The following is a 22,664-nucleotide window of genomic DNA, read 5'->3' on the forward strand; positions in this document are numbered from 1 at the left end:
CCAAAGCTACAAAAAAGAAATAGAAAACCAGTCACTTCCTGTGACTGCAGGTTCATCTCTGCATAAAGAACTTGGGCCCTCTGCAGACACATAGCTTGTACTTATATCTGGGGATGGTTTTGACTTGTTGACCTTTACAGTACAGTTAAATTAATATGCGTTGTGTGTGTATGTGTGTTGTTTCTCCTTCTCCAGGTACTCCTCATGATTTGAAGTGTGTAACTAACAATTTACAAGTGTGGGACTGTTCTTGGAGAGCACCTTCTGGAGCAGGTCGTGGTGCTTCTTATGAAGTTTGCATTGAGAACCGGTAATGGAAATACTTTGGTTAATTTAAAGTTATAACCTAAAGGTTCCTTGTGTTTAATTTTAGAATATAAAGATTTTATTCTGGAAATTTTTTAAAGAAATTTAAAATCCTAGCTCTCTGTTTCCTAAAAAGGTGACTCTTAATTTCAGTCAGGGTGGAAACAAACCCTTCCCTTGGCCATGACTTTGATTCTTTTGTCGTGGGCATTTTGAGTATGGGACACGCTTCTCATGGGCTGTGGGTTCTGATAAGCTGTGGGAAAGCTTGACTGGTCTGTCCTAGACTAATGCCTGCCTGTATCAGAGAGGTTCAAGTTCAGATTCCAATAGAACATGTCAGTAGTGGCAGTTTAGTAGACAGGCATTTACTCTCACGTAAAAGGTCCGGGGTGAGCAGTTCAAGGCTGACATGGGTGCACGTGGCCGCGAGAGACCCAGTCTCCTGTTTCCCGTGGTGCTCGGCCGTCCTCAGCGTGTGGTCTCCTGGTTCAAGGTGCTGCTCCAGGGTGGCTGTCATGTCTGCATTCCAGGAAGCAGGAAGGACAGGAAGGATGATTTTCTTCAGAGACTCCCTGAAGAGGTGTCTGCCTCCGTCTCACTGGCAGAACTTCATCCAGTGGCCAAACCTATTTGCATGAGAGGCTGGGTGATGTGTTCTCAGAGCTGATGGCAATGTGCCTGAGTAAACCTGGGGTAATGTCACTCAGGGGAGTGGGGAGGTGGGTGCTAGGAGGCAAGCGGCAGGTTCTGTCACACCACCTTACCCTCTCTTGCAGTAGCTACAAGTCCCGGGGCCTGCAGTGGAAGCCCTCAGGGTGTCTGCAGGCCGGAGCACTCTGCATGCTCCTCCCTGACCCCGGCAGGCCTCAGAGCTGTTTCACGATGCCAGAGAAGTTCGGTGCAGAGCTCCAGGCACCAGTGTGCTGATGAGCGGTCCTGCTGTAAAGAGACATAAATGTGGATTTAAGTACACTCGGGTTTTTTCCCAGTGCATGTAGATTTATCGAGCATTAGTTGTGTTGTGCTCGTTCATCAGCCAAGTTGAGCTTGGTTTTGTTGCAGAGACAGCCCTCAGGTTTTATATCGTTGTTTTCTGCAGTGAAAATAAAGGATTACTCTTGGCTTGTGTCTTGTGTCTATCATGGGGTCATCTGGCATCTCTGCCCCTTGTCCTGCCCTCAGGGACCCAGGCCAGGGGACCCTCATCTTTTAATGCACTGGGACGGGGCAGAAGGGGATCACGGCCTTTCAGAGCTTCCTTCCTGACATGAGAGATGTGACTTCCACTCAGTTTCTCCATGAACAGTGTCACATGGCTGTGCCTCGCTTCAGAGGAGCAGGGAAGGGCCATCTTCCTTTGAACCCAGAAGGGGAGAATCTGAAAAATCTGGTAAATCACACTAATAACCACTGCAGGCCCTACAGAGAGGAAGTTATCCTGGCCCCAGGAGTTCACAGGAAGCAGATCATAACAATGCTGTGGATTAAGTGCTGATGGAAATTGTCTGTGACGGTCTGAGGGAGCACTGACTAAGGAGTATGAGGTCCAGAGAGGCTGTCAGAAGCATGGTTGTGGAGTGGGAATACTCAATATGCTCAGCAGAAATAGGACAGAAAGCCATTCCAGCCGGGGAGGATATTGGGTACAATGGTATCAAAGTGTGAAAAGCCTGATTTATAGAATTCAGGTGGTTTTGTGTTGCTGGCACATAAAGAAACCTCACAAATGAGGTTGAGAGGAGGCGAGCCGACCCTTTCAAGTCCTTAGTCCTAAGTGAGTAATGTGAGGAAGCCTATGCGGAACAGGGCGGGGATGCAGGAGGCACGCAAAGTCCTTTTGCTTGAATTAAAGTTTTTATGCGAAGTTAAAAATGTATGTGAATAACAGAGCATGTAAACATGCCCTGTAAAGATACAAAAGCCCATGGAACCACAGAGAAAAAACTCACTTTTGTCTGAGAGGTAATGGGTGGGAACTAGAAGCTCTTTGCAAGCAGAGCTGATGAGAACATTTTGTATGACTGAACCGTGAGCCAAGACAGCGGAGCAGACAGGCTGAGTTGAAGTCGCAGTGATGGGAACCCTGTGATGCTGTGGTCCACAAGTGGGCGACAGGTGTGTGAGGTGGGGGACAAGCCTGCCCAGAGAAAGTTGGGGTGGGGCTTTGAAGTACATGCTGAAATCCTAAGATTCTGGAGAGAATCATCTCTGCTCACTCTGTTTACTTTCTGATTCAATCTGGTTAGTTTTACTACCACTACATTGATGGACTGACCACTTTCCTCTCTTTTTTCAGTCTTGAAATGCAATATGACCTGTCATATTTTTGTACACAAAAGAACATGAAGTATTTTTCAGTGCGTCTTTTGTCAATCAAGTTTTTATGAAAATTGCACTGAAGTTTATCTGCTAATTGAATTTTGATTTCTTATATTTCAGGTCCCGTTCTTGTTATCAATTGGAGAAAAATAGTAAAATCCCACCTCTTTTACCTGGTGATTATGAAATAACAGTAAACCCTTTATATGAGTTTGGAAGTTCCAAAAGTAAATTCATACTAAATGAAAAAAACGTTTGTAAGTATTTGAAAAGAAAATTGATTTGAAAATATCTCAGAATGGTGACTTTGTTAGTATTGTAATGCTCTATAGCTGACAGAAATGTACCGTTCTTCGATATATGTTGTTATACTAATACTCCCATGTGCCCAGTGATCTCACTTACAACTCTGGAGCACAGGCAAGATCACGATGAAAGCAAACTCTTCCTCTGGCCAAGCAGATAGGTGCTGCAGAGGCTAAGGTCCTTCCCGCAGTTGGAAACTTTCCTCTTCCCCATCTGCTTTGTTGATTTCTGCACGCCTTTCAGAATTCTTCAGCCGTCTCAAGGAACTAAGTCTTTGACCATCCCTGCCCAGAGGAGACCCCATTCCTTTTGGCAGTCTGTATTTCTCTTTTGTGGCATTTCTCACAATTGCATAAATAATTTATTATGTAAGTAGGTGCTCCCCGTGTGTTTCCCTTATAAGAAAATAGGCTCCCCAAGGGCAGAGACTCTGTCTTTTGCCGCTAGTGTCTGGTCCAGTGCCTTGCACTTCGCCGGTATCTTTTACAGATGTGTTGACCCAATACCTAGGATATAATGCTTCGAGCTGGGTGGAAACATGAATAAACCCAGGCTGATGGAAATGGAAATTTTTCTGTATAGTGAGATCTTAAAAACCCTAGTTGTCTTGACTCTTTTAATAGTTGGCTAAACACCTGTATTGCCTTCTGACAACTATTATGGGATGGTGTTATAATGATATTATAGAGAGTCTTACAGGGACAACTTACGCTGAAGTAGGGGAAAGAAAATACAAGTGATCTGGCCAGTTTTACAGACAGAATGCATGTTTGGAGTGGTCTGTGTCTGAGATAGCACAGATTTTGAAATGATAATAACAAGCATGCTGTCCAAGAATTTAGAACCTGTCTCATTTTCTCTTCTGGCTGGTCTGGGGAAAGTGCTATTTAAGGCTGTCTTCAAGTAAAAGAGAGAAGAGCCATGTTTGTTATTTTCTTTCTGTAGTTATACATGAGATCCATGTGAGATTATTTTGTATAGATCAGCCATGATGCCAGTACCTGCAGAGAAATATTGTTAATACTTGTATTTTGTTAAATAGTGTTAATTACATGTATTTTCTCTCTCTGTGTGTGTATATATATATAAACAGTAAAGTTTATATTACTTTATAATAGGCTTACCATACTATATAGAGTTTCAAGTTATTATGTAAATCTCCATTTTTATAGGTTGCATAATATTCCATTGAATGGAGGTACCATAATTACACTTTGTCATTGATTTTTTTTAGCAAATTATATTTTATTTTTAGCAAGTTATATTTTATTTTTTAGCTTATTATACTACTTATTATAATCAAATGTGTGTGTGTTAGTCAGTTGCGTCTGACACTGCAACCCCATGGACTGAAGACCACCAGGATCCTCTGTTCATGGGATTCTGTGGGCAAAAATACTGGAATGCATAGACATTCCCTTCTCCAGGGGATCTTCCTGACCCAGAGATTGAACCCAGATCCCTTGCATTGCTGGCAGATTCTTTACCATCTGAGCCACTAGGGAAGCCTCATTTTCTCATTTTAAACAGAGGCTTTGTAAAGCTGAACTAGATTGATGTCTTTTTTTTTCCCATTTATACATATACATGTATCTGTTCTTTTCAGATTCTTTTCCCATTTAGGCTGTTACATAATACTGAGCAGAGTTCCCTGTTCTATACAGTTACTATTATTGTTCAATCACTTAAGTCCTAGCCGACTCTTCATGACCCCATGGACTCCAGCACACAAGGCTTCCTTGTCCTTCACTATCTCCCAGAGTTTGCTCAAACTCAGGTCCACTGAGTTGGTGATGCCATCCAGCCATCTCATCCTCTGCCACCCCCTTCTCCTCTTGCATCCTCAATCTTTTCTAACATCAGGGTCTTTTCCACTGAGTTGGCTCTTCCCATCAGGTGGCCAAAGTATTGGAGTTTCAGCTTCAGCCTCGGTCCTTCGAATGAATATTCAGGGTTGATTTCCTTTAGGATTGATTGGTTTGATCTCCTTGCTGTGCAAGGGATTCTGAAGAGTCTTCTCCAGAACCACAGTTCAAAAGCATCAGTTCTTTAGCACTCAGTCTTCTTTATAGTCCAACTGTCACATTCATACATGACTACTGGAAAAACCATAGCTTTGATTATATGAACAGTAGGTCCTTATTAGTTATGCATTTGAAATATAGTGCTCTGTGCATACCAGTTCCAGACCAGGTGGGGAGGGTAGCAGGAAGGGATAGTTAGGGAGTTTGGGATTGTCAGTGATTATTATCATTGAGATTTTTACTTCTAGTTTTTCAATATTATATCCAATGCTTTAATGAACATTTTTTGCACATCTACGTTGCTGAATTTGTGTGATGATTTTCTTAAGCTAAAGTCATAGAATTGGGAATGCTGTGTTGGAAACATTTCCTTTTTATGACTTGATATCCATTACCACTTGTTCCTCCAAAATTTTGAATCTTTTTGCATTCTCGCAGACATCAAATGAGAGCCTGCCTGCTTGTCTGCATCCTAGCCAGGACTACGCATACTGTCCTTCTCTCTTAATTTGGCCCCTGTAATCTGATGGCCCCCCAAATTACAGCATTGTTGTTTTTATATTTCTGTGTTTACTTTTAAAAAATTACCTATCATTGTTATTCTTTTTCTGAGCTATTTGTGTCCTTTGTAAATTTTCTCTCATGTTGAAAATTCATATTTCCTTCTCAGTTCACAGGTGCTCTCTGTATAGTATGATTATTGATTATGTCCTATTTGTTATAAATCTTTTCCCATAAATATTTTCCTAAATTTAAACTTGGTGGTGTTTTTCACACCACAGGTTTTCATTTTTATGTAATAGAATCGCATGATATTTGGGGGATTTTGGTTTTGTTATCATGCTTAAATCTTTCATCCATCTGGAATTATTTTGTAGTGAGGTATGAGGAATCTAACTTAATTTTATTCCAGATTTAAAAAAATTTCCCCAGGACTCCGTCAAAGAGCCAATTTGTGTTGTCTGCTTTTTTAGTAGGAAGTAAGAACATTCCATCTGGAAAACTACTTGAAGATAACAGTGTTAGAAAGGCAAATCAGGACGGACTCTAGGTAACATTTGATTAATAGACCAAATCTTACAAAGAGTTATTAAGTGATTAAAAATCTTGCAAAGACTTATTTTTGTGCTTGTCCTTGTCAATTAGAAGTTTATTGTGCATGCTAAGTCGCTTCAGTCATGTCTGACTCTTTGTACCCTGCAGTCTGCCAGCTCCTCTGTCCCTGGGATTTCCCAGGCAAGAATACTGGAACGGGTTGCAATTTCCTCCTCCAGGGGACCTTCCCGACCCAGGGATCAAACCCACATCTCCTACATTGGCAAGCATGTTCTTTACCACTGAGCCAGATAGCATTTTTAATAGTAATGGTTCTCATCATGATTAGAATATTAGCTAAACAGTATCCCAATGCTAAGTTATTACTACCACTACTCAAGAAAACAAATAGCAAATTACATGAATGTAAGAGAGGGAGGCAGGTCCATCAGCAAACCTTTGAACATCTGTCATGTGGAAGAGATGCTGTGAAATGGTATGGAGCTGTACATCAGAAGATTTGGGTACTTTGGCAATTTGCTGCTAAATAAAGCTATGAGAAATTAAGTTTTTTCCAGATCTTAAGATCCTTTCAAAAGTATATATACAGAGCAAAGAAGAGATTTAAAGTATATACATATATCTGATAAACTTCTGGGCTTCCCAAGTGGCACCAGTGGTAAAGAGCCTGCCTGCCAGTGCAGGAGAGGAGAAGGCGATGGCACCCCACTCCAGTCCTCTTGCCTGGAAAATCCCATGAGCGGAGGAGCCTGGTAGGCTGCAGTCCATGGGGTCGCAAAGAGTCGTACACGACTGAGCGACTTCACTTTCACTTTTCACTTTCATGCATTGGAGAAGGAAATGGCAACCCATTCCAATGTTCTTGCCTGGAGAATCCCAGGGACGGGGGAGCCTGGTGGGCTGCTGTCTCTGGGGTCACACAGAGTCGGACACGACTGAAGTGATTTAGCAGTAGCAGTAACAGCCAATGCAGGAGACAGAAGAGATGTGTGTTTGATCCCTGGGTCAGGAAGATCCCCTGGAGGAGGGCATGGCAACCCCCTCCAGTATACTTGCCTGGAGAATCCCCATGGACAGGGAGCCTGGCGGTTTCCAGTTCATAGCATCACAAAGAGTCGGACACAATTGAAGTGACTTAGCATGTACAATACACTTCTAATTGACAAGGACGAGGGAAAAAATAAGTCTTTGTAAGATTTTTAATCTCTTAAGTTTCTTAAAAATTTGGATCTGTCTGAGGCAGAATAAATACTGTGGATCCTTTTAGAAAGACCTGGGAAAGCTCCCATCTTCTGATGTCCTAAGGTGGAAGGGACATGGAGGTTACGGGCAGAGATATACCAGCTTCACAAATAAGACTGATGATATTTTTTTTTCTAGCTGGAAAGTTTCTAGAAAGCAAGTTAACATTGTCCTCAAGTGCATTTTAGCTGGAGAGAAAGGCAGATGACAGTTCATGGGCGCTTAAGGGAGCTTCCCAGGTACACGAAAGCAGTTTACTATGAAATCGTGAAAAGAAGTATGTTTAAACTTTTCACCTGTAATTATGACTGCTTCTGTTTTTAGCTTGAAATATTAGCTATGAAGATTTGAAGATTAGACTACTGCTGTTTCGATAAAATGTTAATTATGTGTACTCTTCAGAGAGGGAAGCATTTTAATAGAGGAGTGTTGCCTTAATAAAATAGTCTCATGTTGCATAATTTTAAATCATTATATTGTAACTTCTTGAAACATTTGAAGGATCCAAGTTCTTGGCAGCCTCTGCTGTCTGTGGTTGCCCTGCCACCTTGAACTTGGCCCTTCTGGCTCTGAATCAGCTTGTTGCTCCTCGTTTGCTCCTTCTTTTTTTAAAAGCGGTTTCCCACTTAAACTTCTCCTGTAAAGAATCTTCCACTGTCTTTATGTAGCTATATAACGGTTGTAGTTCAGTTGCTAAGTCATGTCTAACTCTTTGCGACCCCATGGACTGCAGCATGCCAGGCTTCCCTGTCCTTTACTATCTGAAGGTTCACTCACATTCATGTCCCTTGAGTCGGTGATGCCATCCTACCATCTCATCCTCTGTTGCCCCTTTCTCTTCCTGCCCTCAATCCTTTCCAGCATCAGGGTCTTTTGCAGTGAGTCGGCTCTTCACATCCGGTGGCCAAAGTGTTGGAACTTCAGCTTCAGCATTGGTGCTTCCAATGAATATTCAGGGTTGATTTCCTTTAGGATCGACTGGTTTGATCTCCTTGCTGTCCAAGGGACTCTTGAAGAGTCTTCTCCAGCACCACGGTCTGAAAGTGTCAGTTCTTCCACACTTGCCTTTCTAATGGTCCAGCTCTCATCCGTACATGGAAAAACTGTAGGTTTGACTATACAGACCTTTGTCAGCAAAGTGATGTCTCTGTTTTTAATGTATATGCTGTCTAGCTTTGTCGTAGCTTTTCTTCCAGCAAGCAAGCATCTTTTTAACTTCATGGCCACAGTCATCATCTGCAGTGATTTTGAAGTTACCTTCACCTTAACTGTCATTTGAGGAGAGCACAGGCAAGAAAGAGCCCTACCTACTAGAAAGCCTGAATTTTATAGAACAGGTTCATACCGTGCGTGTTTTCCATTGACCCCCTAAGTTTTTCCATACGATACTCATCCCTTGTAGGTGCAAAGAATTTTTGAATTTAAGAATTTTAAGAACTCCTTACTCTTGCTGCCTTTTTTTTTTCTTTTTTAGTTTACCAGTTTTCTCCCTGTGAGAGGCCCTATGCTTGAGCATGGTTTTTCTCGTTACCTTTTGTAATGCAGCTTCAGAGCCAATTGCCCTGCCAGCATTGTTTCTTAAGAATTGATGGTTTCATGTCTTATTAATATGAATTCTTCATTTGTTTGAAGTGTCCATTAGATTTGTCCTTTCTTTTCCATATATGGCATCCTGAGCTGTATCCTTTTTACCGTAGCCTGGCTGTCTCCTGCTGGGTCACGTTATCTCTTTCTCAGTTCCCTACAGGCCTTTTGCCCCCCACTGCAAACTAACCTTTCTGAAAGACTTCACATCCTGCCAAGTGCTTCTTAGATCTGCATGGAATCCCATTGGCCTCCTCATCTCATTACCACCATCCTGCTGCTACTTACTGCTGCCTATGCCAGTTGCGGGCTTCCCTAGTATCTCAGTGGTAAAGAATCTGCCTGCCAATGCAAGAGACTTGGGTTCAATCTCTGGATTGGGAAGATAGCCTGGAGAAGGAAATGGGAACCCACTCCTGTATTCTTGCCTGGGAAATCCCATGGAGAGGAGCCTGGTGGGCTCTGGGGTCGCTAACAGACACAGCTGAGTGACAACAACGTGCCAATGCCAGCTGTAGTTCACTGCATCCAGAAGTGGGTAACTTTCCCTAGTGTGCAGACTGTGACACTGAAGATGAGTGGGGAGGGAGCCGAGGACACAGATGGAAGGCTTTGCCAAGGCCAGCTTTACATAATCCACACACTGGAAGCTCTTTCACTTCCCTCTGATTTTGCCTGTTTGGAGATCCCAGACCCAGTGACACCAGAGTGTTGTGGGAATCCAGTTGCTGTTTGTATTATGGATTTGAAACAGCTGGCTGGTAAATAATTTCCTCAGATTTGGCTGATGAATCACTGGGAGCTGCTTGTACAAATAAATACATATATTTATTCTCTTTTCAGTACTAGGTATAAGAATATGCTTTACTCCTTAATTATTTTTAGATCAAGAAGGAATAGAGTTTAAAATTAGTTGATTAATGGAATTACAATATGAAGACCATTACTTCTTTTACTAAATTTTATCTTTTGTCTCTTTTTAAGCCTTAATTCCAGAAACTCCAGAGATCTTGAATTTGTCTGCTGATTTCTCAACTTCTACGTTACACCTAAAGTGGGATGACAAAGGTTCTGTTTTTCCACACTACTCAAATGTCATCTGGGAAATTAAAGTTCTACGTAAAAAGAATATGGAAATTGTAAAATTAGTAAGTTTAAACAAAAACAGATTTTTTCCTATGACAATAAAGAAACTGAATACTTTTTTTAAATTTTAAAGTGATTCTTTTGATTATTAAAGAAGTAGATCAGATATCTCTTTGGAATTCCTTAAAAACTGTATGCTATGACTATAAAAAATCACTAAATTAATGAAATAATGTGTAACAATTATAGGAAGTTTAGGAAATTAGCATAAGTTTAATCCATGATTCTGCCACTTGAATATAGTAAACAATATATTTGTGTATTCCTGTCTAGCCTTTTTATATGCACGTTTTTGCATAAATGGAATAAAAATATACCTATAATTTCATTTAATTATTATAAATATCTAGCATTATAAATATAAACATAAATGTTTTGAAACATATTTAGGCATAGTAATTGTTGAGAAATTTTGCATAAATCTGTAAGTTTGAATTTATCTCAATCCAAAATAACATTCTTATATTAGTAGTACTGCTTTTTTTTTTTAATACTGTTTATGAATAGTTACTTTATGGTCTGTCTTCAGTTTGTTCTTTGTCTGAGGAATAGTGAGTAAAACAGGTTGACAGCTAGTATGTGGGAATTCCCTCTTTATCCTTTTACTCTTTAATGTACTTGATATATGCTTAGTTATAGAGTTAAGAATTAGAAGAACATGATTTTACAATTTTTTTTGCCAAAGTTTATAGGTAAGATAGTACAGATAATAAATGGAATTATTTTGTGTTTCATAGTCATGATCTTATTTTTCCTTATAAACAACCTATATATTACTCCCTTGAAACAACAGCAGCCATAATTGTGGTCATCATGTATCCAGTGCTTCTGGTGATACTGGTGATGTAAAAGCTCTCTATATGTTAATAATTTGCATCTTCACAACAGGCCTCTGGGGGAGGCACTGTTAGTATCATCCCCATGTTACAGATTCAGATTAAAGTCTCAGGAAGATACAAATAAAGGAGCCAGGACTCAAACCCCAACTGACAGTTGATTGCAGACTCTGTGCTTTCCCTTAACCAGTAAAGTTTATATTACATAATCAGTATTGTTATCTTCATTTAAGATGCCCTCCCTCTCCTTTTCACCTGTGTAAACTGGATACACATTTCATGACCCAGGTCAAATCCTTATTTTGAAGCCCATTCTAATTACCTCGATCTAAAATGCTCTCTCTTTTCTTCAATTTTAATGTCAGTCTGATTTGCAGCCAACTTTGATGTCATCTAGCATTGTTGTCTTAGAACTATGGCTTCTTTAAAATTGTATTGTGTAGCTTTTTATTATGGTCTAACATTTGTATTCTGGGTTACTAATTACCAGCTTAGGATGACTTCTCAAAACCTTTTTCTTATTTGTAAAGTAGTGCTAATATTTGCTACTGTAAATGATATGATATTTATAAAGCTATTAACAGCTCTTCATTGTCATTACTTCCTTTGGGGAATAGGTGTTTTTCCCCTAAATTAGGGATGCTAGAATAAGAGGGATACTGTTTGATATGTAAGTGAAATCAGGCAGAAATGAATGGAGATATTATTCTAAGGTTGTGTACCTCAGTGCCACAAGATGCATAACAAGATAGCAATGTCAAAATAGTAATTCCCTACTTTGGGGAATATGGTCTTTGAAGAAGAATAGCAAGAAGCAAGAAAAATAGCAATAGAACAAATTAATTTTAAAATGTTATTCCTTTGCATAGTAAAATGTGACATTTTTATTTGTAATTATGTTGTTAGGATTAGTATTTAAGGCAGAATTGCTTATAATCAGTCATTCTATGACAGATGATAATGCTATTATTTTGTAATAGTTTAAAGATCACTAAAGATCATGAAACACTACTAATATAAATGTTTCATTTATAAGTTTCTTTTATAATGTTTCACTTACAACTTGAAGATTTCTGCCCACAGCCTCACAAACAGCTGTGGAAGCTGTGCTCTGCATAGACCAAAATGTGTGTGACACCTGGTAGTTATGCAGGCCTGTTTCTTCCTCTTGTTTCTCTTGCCTATAAACAATGCATTTCAGTTCTTTTAGCTGGTTATTTATTGTCTCCATTTTTCCAGTTAGCACATTTATGTTACTCTTCCTCTTTTTTTTTTTAAAATTTTCAATTCAGTTCAGTCGCTCAGTCGTGTCCGACTCTTTGCAACCCCATGAATCTCAGCACACCAGGCCTCCCGGTCCACCACCAACTCCTGGAGTTCACTGAAACTCACGCCCATCAAGTCAGTGTTGTCATCCAGCCATCTCATCCTCTGTCTTCCCCTACTGCTCCTGCCCCCAATCCCTCCCAGAATCAGAGTCTTTTCCAGTGAGTCAACTCTTCCCATGAGGTGGCCAAAGTATTGAAGTTTCAGCTTTATGATCAGTCCTTCCAATTAACACCCAGGACTGATCTCCTTTAGATTGGACTGGTTGGATCTCCTTGCAGTCCTAGGGACTCTCAAGAGTCTTCTCCCAACACCACAGTTCAAAAGCATCAGTTCTTCGGTGCTCAGCTTTCTTCACAGTCCAACTCTCACATCCATACATGACTACTGGAAAAATCATAGCTTTGACTAGACGGACCTTTGTTGGCAAAGTAATATCTCTGCTTTTTAATATGCTCTCTAGGTTGGTCATAACTTTCCTTCCAAGGAGTAAGTGTCTTTTAATTTCATGGCTGCAATCACCATCTGCAGTAATTTTGGAGCCCCCAAAAATAAAGTCTGACACTGTTTCCACTGTTTCCCTATCTATTTCCCATGAAGTGATGGGACCTGATGCCATGACCTTAGTTTTCTGAATGTTGAGCTTTAAGCCAACTTTTTTACTCTCCTCTTTGACTTTCATCAAGAGGCTCTTCACTTTCTGCCATAAGGGTGGTGTCATCTCCATATCTGAGGTTATTGATATTTTTCCCGGCAATCTTGATTCCAGCTTGTGCTTCTTCCAGCCGAGCGTTTCTCATTTTAAGTTTTAAGCACTGTTTATTAACTTCCCACGATGAAAGATAAGAATTTAATCCTGTCTCACTTCCCAGCCGCAGACACACTCTCCCATGCATATGCACTTATACGTGTGTTCATGCTCTTTCCACTTCCTGTTTTTCCAATATCATTCTGTTATAATTTTTGGTAGGCCAGTAATCGTTATTTGTGTTATGATTATATAAACCCTGTTCGAGCTGAACCAAGTACTGGATACTGTTCTTACTTTTTCCTTTTTTGGAGGGGGTACATCCTTTCATATTGTCTTATGCTTTTAGTTTTACTTGTCTGCTTCATTAATTCAATTCCAAATTCTTTCTAGGTTGTATAAATCTAACGAAATGTTCAAGCATATTAATATTTTATCAGTTTTGCCTTTGTGAATAAATGTCTCTGAGGGCCTTCTGACTTACTTCCCAGCCTTTGTCGTATAAGAGTTCACATGGATGCTGCCAATATTTGAAAAGCACAGAATGTGATAAATAGCTAAGTATTCTCATGGCCAGAGTTTTCTCAGAAGCTCCAGAAGCCTCCACCTGTAGTAGCCAACCCTTGGTTTGAAGAGATTAATACCTGAGCATGCCTGTAACCCATTCAGGACAAACCTCTACATGTTTCAACACATTTGTTAGAAAGCTGTGGTTCATCCTCATCCAGAGGATTCCTTTTTTAATTTTCTTATGGTGGACTCTCTTTTTCCTGAATTCCTTGTCTTCATCTTACTTTCTCATTTTGGTAGAAGCTTAAATTTATTTGCTATTTATTGTTGATACCCTGCTAACTGCAGGTAGCTTGCCAATATATTTTACTAAAAAAATTTAAATTAGTTATCAATAAAATTAAAAGACTGCCAGTTCCAGATGTTGTAAAGATCCAGAACAGTCGAAATTTTCATACCCTTCTGGTAGGAATGTAAAGTGCTACTTGGTAAAAACATTGAGATTCGACATTTCTGACGATGTCTTTATTCTACATTCACTCATGATTGCTAGTTTAGCTGGGTACAGAATTCTAGGTTGGAAATTTTTTCAAGATTTTGAAGCCATTGTTCTACTGTGTGTGTGTGAAGTCGCTCAGTCGTGTCCAACTCTTTGCGACCCTGTGGAGTGTAGCCCGCCAGGCTCCTCTGTCCATGGGATTCTCCAGGCAAGAATACTGGAGTGGGTTGCCATTTCCTTCTCCAGGGGATCTTCCCAACCCAGGGATCGAGCTCGGATCTCCTGCTTTGCAGGCAGACGCTTTATCCTCTCAGCCACCAGGGAAGCCTGGTGTTCTACTATTTGTTTCTTATTATGGATTTATCTTCATCTGTTGCAGTGGACATTCATTAGGCCCCTTTCAGTCTGAAAACACATGCCTGTCAGCTTGGGACATTTTCATATTTTATGTCTTTGATTTCCTCTGTTTTCTCTTTTTTTCCTTAGAATTTCTGTTTTTTAGAGACGGACCTTTCTAACCTTTTCTCTAATTCTCTTAGTATTCTTACATTAGTATTTTAAGACTTCTTAGCATCCTTAGCATCAATATTTTATTTTCTGAGCAATTTTTCCTAAACTTTATCTTGTGCTTTTGAAGTTTTTATTAATGTACTTTTTAATATACAAGAAATCCCATTTTTATTCTTAGTCATTTAAAAAAAATTTTCTGTCACGTTCTTTCATAGATGCAGTATCTCTTCTTTGAGGATTTCAGATTTCAATTTTTTATTTTTCTTTCTATGCAGTCTGTTTTTCAAGCTGCTTTTTTCTTTATTTTGAATTTTGACTTTCATATTATAACTTTTTCTCACTTTCTGGTCATTCTGATTGCTGCTCTTATTTAAGTGAGAGTCTTAAAAAATAAAGCAAGTCTAACTGGAACTTCTTTTTGCCTGTGTGGGACTTGTTGACTAGTGCTTCATTATACTTGTTTAGGATGGACTGTCAAGCTGTAAAAATCTTAATATTATTTTAGGTTTTTATCTTGACCTGTTCATATACTCCTTAGAAAAGTTTGTTTAGACTCCTAACCTAGTGAATATGCACTTGGCTGTCAGTATCCTGGGTGCTGAGTAGGGTAGAAAGGGAGGAGTGCCCCAGCCTTTAGAATGCATAGTTAGCAGTCTCCCTGTTTTTAGTATGGTATTCCCCATTGTTAGTTCTTCCTAGGGCTATTAAATTCAGAGGAATTCTATTTCACTTTTACAAAGGGTTAATCTCCATTCTTCAGCCACGGTGAAGAATAGTCCTTTGGTAGAACAAAATGTGGAAGGGGATTTGAGTGCCTAATATATCTTCAAGTAACTTTTGGTCAGGCTACCAGTTTGGCACCTTACCTGCACTGTGCATTTCCAGGATAACCTAGTACAACCAGTCCCTGAGCCCTGTGACCTTTTTATGATCGAAATTATGTTGTTTCTGACTTTCTCGCTGGCGGCTTAAGATTTGCTCTTCTCAAGTCTTCTGAGTCAGTTACCTTTGCCCATCTGTTTTCCAGTGTCCAAAATCTTACTGGTGTTGTTTTTTCAATTTTTTGCCCATGTGCATCTGTGCCTTTTTTTTTTTTAATCTTTTACTGTTGTTAGAGGAATTTCATGAAATAAAGAGAAGGAAATACATTTATTTAATCTGTTATTTTTAACCACAAGTCCCAAGGTCACTTTTAGTATATCTTCATGTATTTGATTAAAATCTTCCCCATTTTCCACAACTGAAATTAAAATTTTTATATTATTATCAATTGCATATTTAAAAGTAAAGTTTGAAATGTATGGTGCTTTTATAAAAAATACATCTAATCTAAAGTAATAGTTTATTTTGTAGAAATGCTCTTCTCTTTCTGATTTTAACTCTTGGAGATAAAAATCTATTAAAAATTTTTTTCTATGACAAATGGAGACCATTTTAGGCAATGGTGTGTTTTCTCATGAAGTGTATTGAGTGTTTTATAATATGAATATCAGTATAAAAAGAAGTAGGCCCTAAAGTTGAAGAAGTAAACATAAGTGAATCATAGTTATTGTTACTCCAACTCTCCTTAATATGTTATAGAAAACAGTTTTACTTACTTTGCTGGTAATTGTATACAGTCTGTTTTTTAACCCTAAAGGAAAGCAGAACATACTACTTGAAAATAGAGTTTTGTGTTTCTGTTTACTTTGTAGGTGACCTACAGTACAACTCTGAATGGCAAAGATACAGTTCATCATTGGAACTGGACTTCAGACATGCCCCTGGAGTGTGCCATTCACTATGTGGGGATTAGATGCTACATTGACGATCCTCAGTTCTCTGGTCACAAAGAGTGGAGTGACTGGAGCCTACTGAAGAACATCTCTTGTAAGTGCCTATTTAAAAAATTTTGTTTCAGATGAATTAGATTGGTCTTGCTTAAGGGTAGGGCTGAGTTTAAGCTTTTAGTTCTCAGAACCCCATTTGGATGCAGAAGGGTCACCTAGGGATCTTCCATGTCTTCCATCCCAGAACATTTTGATTCAGAAACTCTGAGGCTTCAGAAATCTGTTTTTTTAAAAGAACATTCTAAGGGATTAGATAAATGTCTAGGTTTAAAAATCAGTTTGAATCAGCATTAAAGAACATTTAAGATTTTTATGTAATGATATCAAGTCCGTATTTTTAAAAATTAGCTCTCAATTTCTTGCCGATAGAGCAGACCCCTGTGAGCTGCAGAGTTATTGCAGAGAACATTGCAGGAATCTGCAAGTTTACCCCAAATCGTCTGTACATTGACCAAAACTCATATGCAGGTATAATGTTGGCAGTGTGAGAAAGGGCCTGGAATACTGTTGACAGTAAAATGAAGCCCTTAAAAAGGCTGGGGATCATTATGGATTATTCACTCTAGTGACTATATGGAGAAATGGCCAGAGGAAGGAGGGACTAGGAGCAGGCAGACTAATAAGAATCTTGTAGTTCAGCAAAAGACAAGTATGAAGTAGGACAGCTGGGTTTAGAAATGAAAAGGAGGAGAGGTGTGAAAACACTGAAAAGGCAGAATCAGTGACTGTGTATTTGGCAGGGGAAAAACAGAGCCAAAAAAGGTTATTGGTTTGGGCATCTGGGTATCTGGTGATTCTGTCCAATGAGACAGAACAATATGAACAAACTGGGTAGGAAAGATAAATTTAATGTGTTGAGTATTAAGTTTGAGATAGCTGTGAAGTGTCTGGGAGCAGCTTCTTATTGTCAGTTGGGAATACAAGTTCAGCATCCAGGTGATTAGTTGGAACTGGAATTATCTAGTTGATCTCTGAACAACTGGAGGTAAGGGGCTCTGACCCTCTGTGCAGTGGAAAGTCCATATGTAATTTATAGTTGGCCTCTGCACCCGAGGAACCCCCATATCTGTGGTTTCACACCCAAAGATTCAGCCAACCACAAATCCTGTCCTATTTACTATTGAAAAAAATCCATGTAAAAGTGAACCCAGGCAGTTCAAACCTGTATTGTTCAAGGGTCAACTGTGTATTTGAGAATCATTAATATACGTGATAGGAAATTTTTTAAATCTTGGAGGCTAACATAACTCAAGGAAAGGGGCATGAAGACCAAGGACAGATCCCTTAGAAGCTAGTATGAGGAGGGATGATGGAAGAAAGAGGCCAGCAAAGCAAATAGCAGCCAGAGTGTTAAGAGTAGCAAAAGTCAGTAGTCTACACCCCAAGAGAGAAGGGAATTTTGAAAAGGAAGACTTTAGGCAACATACCAGATGCTCTGGAAGTTGAAGGAAAGATTACTAAGAAGTGGCCATTTGATTGGGCAGTTGGGCCATGGAACCATTTTAAGAAGTAGCAGAGTACAAGCCAGATTGCAGGAGATTAAAGAATGAGTAGTTAGAAAGGAGACTAGAGATACTTTTCTTAAATTGGCTACTTAGGAAAATAAAAACAAAGGGGTGGCTTCCATTAACATAGAGAGAGTTGGGCTTTTTTAATTTTTAAGTGCTTTTAGGATGTGGAATACTTAACCATATATGTAGGTTAATGAAAAGTAAGACATCTGATCTAAACACATAGAGTAATTTCAAAGAAGTGGAATTCTTTAACATACAGGTTTTTTTGGTGTGGAGTTTTCACATGGTAGATATAAACCTGCTTAATATCAACCTTTGGACTTCCTAGATATTAATATTAACCTGTAACTATATACATTGATCCACAATCCCTTCCACTCCCCACTATCACCCCATCATAAATAAAACCACACACATTTTTATTTCTTGTGTATGTCTTGCTCCTTTGAAACCTGGAGGGACTTTTTCTTTGAGTCACCATTATTTCAAAGTACCTAACTGTGGTTTGTGTACACTGGGCTAATTTATGTAAAAGACTTCTAAAGTATTTATAATTCCTTTTGCTCTTTCTAGTGCCTCCTGATTCTCAGACTAAGGTTTTTCCTCAAGACAAAGTGATACTTGCAGGCTCAGATCTAACAGTATGTTGTGTGACTCAAGAAAAAGTGTTATCAGCACAGATTGGCAGTACACATTGTCCCCTTATCCATCTTGATGGGGAAAATGTTGCAATCAAGATTCGCAACATTTCTGCTTCTGCAAGTAGTGGAACAAATGTGGTTTTCTCAGTAGAAGATAACATATTTGGAACAGTTGTTTTTGCGGGATGTAAGTATATTACTTTTTTTTTTGAAGAGTTCCTGTTAATGTTTTTTGGGTTTTAAGGTACCAGCATTTTTGCTTGTTTTCAAGCAAGTTCAGGTGAGTTCTAAGCTTGTTTTTTACATAATTGTATCTGTATAATTTGTGAAAGTGAAAGTTGCTCAGTTGCATCCAACCCTTTGCAACCCCATGGACTATAGCCTGCTAGGCCTCTCTGTCCATAGAATTCTACAGGCAGGAATACTGGAGTGGGTAGCCATTCCCTTCTCCAGGGGATCTTCCCAACCCAGGGATTGAACCCAGGTCTCCCACATTGCAGAAGGATTCTTTACCATCTGAGCCACCAGAGAAGCCCCATATAAGAATATATGTGGTGGTGGCTTAATCGCTAAGTCATGTCCGATTCTTGTGACCCCGTGGACTAGAGCCTGCCAGGCTCCTCTGTCCATGGAGTTCTCCAGGCAAGAATACTAGAATGGGTTGCCATTTCATTCTCCAGTGGATCTTCCTGACTCAGGGATCGAACCTGGATCTCCTGCATTGTAGGCAGATTCTTTACTGACTGAACTACAAGGGAAGCCCTATAAGAATATATATATAAATAATTTGCAGATTTTATAATTAGATTTAAGACATTCAACTGCTAATTTTTAGTTTAAATTCTTAGTTTAAAAATAAATAAAATTCTTAGTTGACAGCTTTGTTGAGTCAGGGGCAGTTAGTATGTAATAATCTTCCATTGTTTAGGAATTTTTTCATATAGATTAATTTCTCACCTGATTAAAGTGTGCCTTTTTATTTAAAGTACCTAAATTAAAGAAATTGTAAGGATTTTGCTCAAAATCTTTCAAAAGCATAACCTGCACTTCTCTGATGAGAGGAGGGTGGCTGGAGGACATGGGAGGAAGAGTTCCCCCTCACGGTGCTCTGTGTACCGTGGACTCTCTGGAATGCAGGGGCATCTTTTAACATGCTTATACCTCTGTCCCATGATGTTTCCAGAAGTTGTCGGTGGGCTGCCCTGCCTAGATGGCTTGTGTTATCCGTCTACAGGTAATTTTGTATGTAGAGTTTTTCTCTTCCCTCCCTTATGGTAACTGTAATGGTAGGAGCACTGATGGTTTTGCCTCCAGCAGTGCTTCTCTTCCACCTCACATTCTGAACTTAAAAGTTCTGAGTGGTCTGAGGATCTCATGAGTAAAGTATATAAAATGTAGTGAATAGATTTTGTGAATTTCTTTTGATCACTTGGGCTTCCCTGGTGGCACAGAATGACTTTTCTTATGCCTTTTTTTTTTTTTAATGATTCTCAGTGGTGCTCTACATCAGCTGCTTTCAGCCATTTTTTACACTTCCATAGAAACTTATGATGGATTACATTCAGTTGCTGATAGATTTCCAAGGGAATGACCAGCATTAGGTACCCTTCTCAGATTGATGGCTCTAACCTTAATTACTTCTTGCCTTCCCAGTAAACATTTTGGAATTCAAGTGAGAGTGAGGATACCTTTAAATTTTACAAATTTAAAAAGTAAAATTTTCTTTCCTAAATGGAATTTTAGGAAATGATTTGCAACATCCCTCATAAATGATCATGAAGTCTAAAGTTAAGAACCAGTGAAGGGAAACTACTTGATAAGTGATACCAAACAGTGAAGTATTCATGTAAAAGAATGGGATAAAAATTAAGACTTAAAAGATGATAAGATTCACTATTATTTCTGACAATTTTCTAATTTTTATTACAGTGGTAGGGAAAACCTACTTAATTCATAATTTAGCTTTCATTTTTAACATTTGGAGGTTGAAATATTGATCAATATTTGTTAATTCAGGAGCAGCGGTAACCTTCACTTCAGAGAGTCTTCAGAAACCTGTAACAAGGGCTATGGTGTGAGTTAGGGATCAAGATTCACTTTTCTATCCCTTATGGGTATCCTGTTAACCCATAAGCTGAAAAAGCTGAAAATAATTTTAGAATCAGCTTGTTCATTTTCCCTTACACACACATACAGATTCAAACCTGCCAGGATTTTGATTGATATTACATTAAATCTGTCAATTTAGGAAGATTTTTATTGTTACAATATTGAGTCTTCCAATCTATGAACATGGTATAGCCTTTCATTTATTTAGATTTTGTCTCATTTATTTTAGTGAGATGAGGTCTTTCATGCCTTTTTGTAAATTTATTTCTAGGTGTTTGATGTTTTCTGGTGCTATTAAAAATTGATTTTTCAAATTGCATTTTCTCTATGCTGCTATATAGAAAGGCAGTTGATTTATGCCAAGCCTTTACCTAGCTTCAGTTGGGTTCTTGAAAAGCATTACATTTTAAATACTGCCCTTTCATATTTTTTTCTCCTTCAATTTTTCCTTCCACTTCTGTCTAGTTTGCTCCTGTTATTTTGGATTTTAAGTATTTCAACTTAAAACAATCTGCCAGATCCTAAAATAATCAGCATTTTAAATATCCTCAAAATTTTGGGTATTTGAGCTAAATAAAATGACTAAAAGTTTGGCCTTAAGTTTAAAATGGTTTTCAAAATAAATAAGTCATTGTTAGTTTTATTTACCAGTTGTTAAACTTTCATATAAATACTCATTATTTCTCTTAATGTTATCCCAAATACTTTGAAGGATGCAATGCTTATCTCTGTGGAAAGTATGTGAAATTTTCTAAATCTTGTTTGATAAACTGAGAACTATTTTTAAAATACAGGTTTTTAAAAATGTATCTTTTAGAGTTTTTCAACAAGTAGATAATTGTTTACAAAACCGTAACCTCCTTGGAAGATGGTTTAGATACATATGACAGTAAGGGACCTCTCTGGTGGCTAAGATACGAGGCTAAGAATCAGTCTGCCAGTTCAGGGGACGCAGGTTTGATCCCTGGTCTGGGAAGATTCCACGTGCCAAGGAGCAGCTAGGCCCCCTGCGCCACAGCCCCTGAGCCCACGTGCCGTGCCTACTGAAGACCATGGGCCCAGAGCCTCTGCTCCCCAGTGGGAGAGGCCATTGCCATGAGAAGCCTGTGCACTGCAAATGAAGACAGCCACAGGTGGAGGAAGCCCACACAGCAACAAAGACCCAGTGCAGCTAAAAATAAGTAAATATTTTTTAATTCTTAAAAAAAAATGACTAGGAAATATCAGTTTCTGCATATGCTTGGTTAGGTAAGATAGAAATATCACTTTCTGTAATCATTGTCACACTGTAGAATTTTAATTTATCACGCGAAGGTCTGTCAAAACAAAGACAACTGTTTTTCTTTTTCTTGTCTTGCCCCTACAAAAACAGACTCGTTTCATTAAAAAACAAAAGAGCAGTAGTCACTTTGAATATAGGGAGATGCAGAATTTTACCAAGAATTACTTTGTAAGTAACAGTCCTTGTAAGTCCTTGTAAGAACAGTCCTTATTTAAGAACTCTGGAACTTGTAACATGACTTATATTGACTTATGATTTGGTACTTCTTTTCAAGTTACAATATAAAGATAATAGATGATAATACTTTTAACCTGTAGATTTTTCTGATTGAACTAGTTGCACACAGGTTCCTTTGAGAGATTTGATGGACTCTGAAATGGGATTAAGGGAAAAACATGATAGTTGATCTCTAAAGGTTGCTAGGAGGAAGTTTCCAAATGAGCTAATAGTCACTCTTAGGTATATTTTAATCCATCATTCCTAATGTAATATGAACTCTAACACAACATGCTATACAAAAAATGGTAATTGCTGCATCATTCAAAATGTAATAAGCAAATTATTTTATTTTTTAAGAAAATTGTCCAAAATGTAATTAACATTTATAAAATGCAACATTTTTTAGGGAAGGTATATATAATGAAAGTAACTGCTTTTTTTTTTTCTCTCATTTTTAAATTAGATCCACCAGACATTCCTCAAAAACTGAACTGTGAGACATATGATTTAAAAGAAATCATTTGCACTTGGAATCCAGGAAGACCGACATCCTTGGCGGGCCCACGCAGTACAAGTTACACTTTATTTGAAAGGTGAAGGTCTTTGGGAGAGGTTGTCAGACAGTAAGGAGCACACTGGAAGGATGTTAAATGAC

The 22,664-nt window shown here is 38.7% G+C and overlaps 1 protein-coding gene across 1 annotated transcript in view; it reads left to right on the forward strand.

Annotated features, from left to right (window-relative positions):
• Window positions 1-22,664, forward strand: part of LIFR (LIF receptor subunit alpha) — a 77,552-nt gene that overhangs the window by 25,575 nt on the left and 29,313 nt on the right. Inside the window, exons 3-8 of the mRNA XM_069556154.1 lie at window positions 196-310; window positions 2,749-2,885; window positions 9,825-9,988; window positions 16,110-16,284; window positions 18,332-18,586; window positions 22,473-22,602. Of these exons, the coding sequence (XP_069412255.1) occupies window positions 196-310; window positions 2,749-2,885; window positions 9,825-9,988; window positions 16,110-16,284; window positions 18,332-18,586; window positions 22,473-22,602 (976 nt within the window). The remainder of the gene's footprint in view (window positions 1-195; window positions 311-2,748; window positions 2,886-9,824; window positions 9,989-16,109; window positions 16,285-18,331; window positions 18,587-22,472; window positions 22,603-22,664) is intronic.

The sequence above is a fragment of the Ovis canadensis genome, chromosome 16 (assembly GCF_042477335.2).
Source record: "Ovis canadensis isolate MfBH-ARS-UI-01 breed Bighorn chromosome 16, ARS-UI_OviCan_v2, whole genome shotgun sequence".
NCBI classification, from domain to species: Eukaryota; Metazoa; Chordata; class Mammalia; order Artiodactyla; family Bovidae; genus Ovis; species Ovis canadensis.